General features: G+C 36.3%; 1 protein-coding gene across 8 annotated transcripts in view; it reads right to left on the bottom strand.

Moving 5' to 3' along the window:
* LOC106872285 (ankyrin repeat domain-containing protein 42) overlaps positions 1-5,450 on the bottom strand; it is an 80,150-nt gene that overhangs the window by 30,915 nt on the left and 43,785 nt on the right. For 2 of the 8 annotated variants that reach the window (XM_014919214.2, XM_014919212.2), the window contains exon 1: positions 3,931-3,999. The exons of 3 other annotated variants lie outside the window; for them this stretch is intronic. In XM_014919214.2, coding sequence (XP_014774700.1) covers positions 3,931-3,937 — 7 coding nt within the window. In that variant the 5' untranslated portion in view covers positions 3,938-3,999. Of the gene's footprint in view, positions 1-706; positions 727-940; positions 1,123-3,930; positions 4,000-5,450 lie in introns of those variants that run through there. 3 more of the 8 variants (XM_052968984.1, XM_052968969.1, XM_052968975.1) reach the window with 3 other exon arrangements.

Below are 5,450 nucleotides of genomic sequence, written 5' to 3'. Positions count from 1 at the left end.
GGGATGTGAGGGTGGGGATAGGGGTTTGGGGTGAAGATGTGTGGGTGAGAAAGTGGGGAGTAGGCGTGGGTATGTGGGAGTGGGATGTGGGGTGGATGTAGGAGGTATCAATGAAGAGAGAAGGTGGGTAGGAGTGAAGAGAGGAAGTAGGTGTCAGGTGGGCTTCTTCCAGTTTCCGTCTACCAAATCCACTCACAAGGCTTTGGTCAGCCCGAGGCTATAGTAGAAGACACTTACCCAAGGTGCCACACAGTAGGACTGAACCTGGGACCATGTGGTTGGTTAGCAAGCTACTCACCACACAGCTGCTCCTGCATATACGATATGCATAATTTTTCAAAAATATATTTAATACATCAAACATACTGAAAATATCGAGAGGCTGTGTGGTAAGAAGCCTGCTTACCAACCACATGGTTCTGGGTTCAGTTCCACTGCATGGCACCTTGGGTAAGTGTCTTCTACTATAGCCTCGGGCCTTTCAAAGCCTTGTGAGTGGATTTGGTAGACAGAAACTGAAAGAAGCCTATCATATATGTATGTATGTATGTATGTATGTATATATGTATGTATTTATGTGTTTGTATATGTTTGTGTGTCTGTGTTTGTGCCTCCAACATTGCTTGACAACTGATGGTGGTGTGTTTACATCCCCATAACTTAGCAGTTCAGCAAAAGAGACCGATAGAATAAGTACTAGGCTTACAAAGAATAATTCTTGGGGTCGATTTGCTCAGCTAAAGGCAGTGCTCCAACATGGCAGCTGTCAAATGATTGAATCAAGTAAAAGACAAGTAATAGAAAAAAGATATATAAATATTATAAAAATATATAGATTTATCAATGCATTAAATATATATAAATACATAAATATATAGATACATAAATATATACATTAAAAATATATTGAAAACATAAATACATATATAAATCGACTTACAGAATAAAAACGATACCACAGAACTAGATAGAAAGTTAAGAGTCCAGAAAAAAGTAAAACATAAAAGGTTTGAATATTAAATGATCCGACAGCTGTTTCTGGGGATCCAGTCCGATCAAAACATCCTGATTGGACTACTGATTTGATACAACCTGAAATCTTATAAAAACCCTCCTCCAAATCCTCTATTAGCTAATTTTGAGAGGGATCTAAAGTATATGATGCAAAACTTAAAATTTTCTTACTACACTAACTCATTCCAGAAGGAGCTTTCCAAAACTATATCAAAAATAAGATCTTCACGAAATTTACATGTTTTCTCCCATAAAACTGGCAACCTCCACTCCTCACCTTTGGAAACGTACAATAATTTGATACTAAAGGAGCTAAACACTAACTATAAACACACACATAGAATTTTACCCAAATCCAACAAAGTTGGATTTGGGTAAAATTAGTAAATATATTATAGATAGAATTGTAACCCATGTTAAAGCTAATGTCGGGCTCCCTCTATGGAACTCAACTGGCAATGTTATTACCTGGATTAATTTCCTCAAGGATAAACACCATATTAATTTTTCAATTTAATATATCAAACTGCTATGCATCAATATCCCTGATTCTCGTGAATAAAGCATTGATTTTTGCTTGAAACTATGCAGATATAATCCAATCTGACATAGATATAATTCTGGGAGTGAGGAAAATTCTTATTAATTTTGAAGGACTCGAAATACTTCTATTGACTATTTTGATATAACAATGGGCTCTCCTAAGTTGGCCCAGATTAAAGACCCTGTAGGTCTATTACTTCTTTCGCAAATTAAGCAGCACTTTGCTAACGTATCTGGTGGACTCTATAGAGATGATGTGTTCCTTGCAACTAAGGGATTATTTTGACTAGCAATTGAATGCATGAAGAAATCTTTAAAAAAATTTTTTGAAAATTACAATCTTAATATCTTATTTGAAACTGATACCAAGGTGGCAAATTTTTTGGGATTTTACACTTAACTTATATACTAACTTATACTACCCATTTCACAAGCCCCAACCAAACCTTGTAATATATAAATGAACTTTCAAATCATCCTAAAATAACTCTTGACAGCATGGTTACAGGGATTTCAATAAGAATCTCAAATTTATCAGCTAATGAGGAAATATCTAATATTCATGCTCCTTACTATAATCAGGCTCTACAATTAAGTAGATTCCAAGAAAAAATATTCTATATCTGTGTTACTAAGCTGAAAACCAAAATAGCAAATCTTTTCTCCAAAACTAATCCTGATTTTATAAGCATGGCCTCCACTTCAAATCAATCAATCAGACCCATGAAAAACCCACCTTCAAATCATACTCATTTACAACATAGACCATCCGGAACTTATAGTAATTATAAATCTCCTCTTCCTGACCATGTAGCCACATATTCTAAGACTAGAAAACAATATGCACCATCCTTCTTTCTTCGGGTAAAATCTTTACCTAAATTATTTTTTAAAATTTTGAAATCCAATTTTCCACATCATGAATGCTACTCTGTTTTTAACAAATCATCAGTAAAATTATCTTACTCCACCACACCAGACATAATATCCATAATAACCTCTCTTAATAGACATAAACTCCAGCTTCAGACTAACTACTACACACCTAAATTCTTATAGTGCACTCCATATCAGTCCAGTCAGTAACAACAACACGATCCATAATAGCAGTGGAATTAGAAGGAAAACCTGTAATTATCGCATTCCTAAATCATGCTTGCTTGCAGGGTTTTCTTCTGCACAAAAACGTGATTTATAAATGTCGTGTAGAAACATCAGGCATACCCCAAGCAAAGGTCTATATTGGTAGTACTATAGATTTTAAGCATCGTTATTGATCTCACTTAAATTCCTTTACTGAAACAAAATCCAAATTTTCGACCTCATTAGCAGCATACATACAAAAACTTAAGTTACAAAATATACAATATACACTAGATTGTTCCATAGTAAGAAGCTCTCCTTACAAATCGGAACATGCACTCAATCTACAGGATATAAACGATTATTTGGTGAAAGTTTCGTTTAAAAGTATCCGATTTTCAGGAAATTACAAGGCAACAAAGCAGGTGGGGTATTAAACTGTAGATATGTCTCTTTTCAATAAACGTTAACGTTAACGAATTAACATTAACTTCCGTTACATTTTCAAAGAATGAACGGATTAACGAAGTTAACTTTTTGCTTAACGGATTAACAATTAACGATGCTAACTTTTCGATTAACTGCGCCCATCTGTGTGTGTATGTGTGTGTGTGTGTGTACCTATTCCAAAATAACGTGACAGTCCAGAGAAATAGGACGAATGCGGCTGTTCATTAGCTCCGAGAGGCGATCGCCTCTAACTCGGTATATGACGCACGAACCTGCGTCTATAAAACTTCGAACAGGGGAGATCATCAACTTCTCTTTGCTGGCTTGGCATCCACAGACCGGTTTCAGGGTAGTTTCCCCTTACCCGGAAGGTTTATGGACGTAGGTTAGTGTGTCATATAGCTAGCTAGAGGCGATCATCTTTCGGAGCTAAATCAACAGCTGCATTCCTCCTATTTTTCTGGACTGTCACGTTAGTTTGGCAATACATATTAATACCCAGTACTGCTGCTGTATCTCTCCTTTCTATTTTTCACACAAACACACACACATAAATGTGTGTACGTACCTGTGTGTGCGTGCGTGCGTGTGAGTGTGTGTGCCTGTATGTATGTACATACCTACGTATGTAGGTATGCATGCATGTATGTATGTATGTATGTATGTATGTATGTGCAGAGAAAGAGAGCGAGTGAGAGCGAGAGAGAAATTAACCAAGGACAAATCGAATGAAATTGAGTTACAAAGGGAGAAATAAAGATGTTTCGAACGTTTAATACTTTATATAAATAAAACTATATAAGCCAATGAAAAAATTACGTTAAAAAATACATTTCTAACCTGGCATGGTGCGCCGTCAAGTATTGCCACTTAGAACATTATAAGTCTGCTTTAGTTATTGGTTGCTAGGGAAACATTATAATCTATGGAAACCTATACACGGCAAAATATATTTTACATTAAAGACGTACATATTGATATATGACTATATCTTATGATACTCGCTTCTAATATATGTATGTGTAGCACATAAATACATATGCATGCATCTAGACATGAAAATATATACATAAAAACGTATCCATAAAACAAACATACAAATCTGCGCATACATTAACACCAAATACTGCACACACACACATATGCACAAATACCTAGATGATGTTGATAAAAGTTCCAATGAAGTAGCCTTGAATCTATGTTAGAGTCCGGCTCTTTCTCTATTGACAAGAAATACAGAAATGAAACTGATTGATAACATACATACATACATACATACATACACACAAACATTCATATATATATAAAATTCATTATCATCATTTAACGTCCATTTTTCATGCTGGCATGGGTTGGACGGTTTGACAGGAGTTTGACAGGAGCTGGCCAGTTGAAGAGCTGCGCAGGCTCTGTGTCTGTTTCGGCATGGTTTTTATGGCTGAATGCCCTTAATGCCAGCAATTTAAGGAAGGGGATAATCTACTAAATGGACTCCTGTACTTCACTGATACTGTTAGGGTGGAAGGAAGTAAGGCAATGATGATCACAGCAGGAATTGAACACAGAATGTAAACATCCAAAATATATTCACTAATTAAAGCCATAGAATATAACTGTTTGTTCCCTTCCCTTTTAATTCCACTTACATTATTTTCTTTATACTCAACCACAATCCCATACTCACGTCTCACACACCAACTCATACACCTCGTGTATAGTTTCTATAAACAGAAGCCTTCAAAAATATTCTACAAAGATAACTCAACTTTCTGGGCTAAGTTTTTTCAAAGTGGATTCTATGTAAAAATTCTAGGTTTGCAGATATAAGGCATATTTCAATAAAATTTTCAAAAAGACTAAAATGTAGTTAAGAAGCTACCTGTCAACCAGTTAGTTTTGGGTTCCACTGTGCACACATTGTGCAAGCATATTCTACTGTAGGCCCAGACCTTCCAATGCCTTGTGAGGGCATTTAGTAGCTGGAAACTGTGTGGAAGCTCATCCTTTCAGTCATTTGACTGCGGCATTCTATAGCACTGCCTTTAGTCAAAGAAATCAACCCTAGGAGTTAGAACTTATTCTATTGGACTAAGTTTCGGGGACATAAACACAACAACATGGCAAACCAGCAAGGGGAAGCTGCTGACCTCCCCTGTTCGAAGGTTATAAAGGACACAGGTTCGTGTGTCACATAGCTAGCTAGAGGCGGTGGCCTCTTGGAGCTAATCCACGGCAGCATTTGTCCTAATTTTGGGACTGCCATCTTGGCTTGGCGATAACTATTAATTTCCAGTACCGCTGCCGTAGTCTCCTTTAGAGAGACTTAGAAATATTAATAACTCTATTATATATATATATAT

The sequence above is a fragment of the Octopus bimaculoides genome, chromosome 1, assembly GCF_001194135.2.
Source record: "Octopus bimaculoides isolate UCB-OBI-ISO-001 chromosome 1, ASM119413v2, whole genome shotgun sequence".
NCBI classification, from domain to species: domain Eukaryota; kingdom Metazoa; phylum Mollusca; class Cephalopoda; order Octopoda; family Octopodidae; genus Octopus; species Octopus bimaculoides.
Note: the sequence above shows the minus strand (reverse complement) of the source record. Positions and strands in the feature narration are given on the sequence as shown.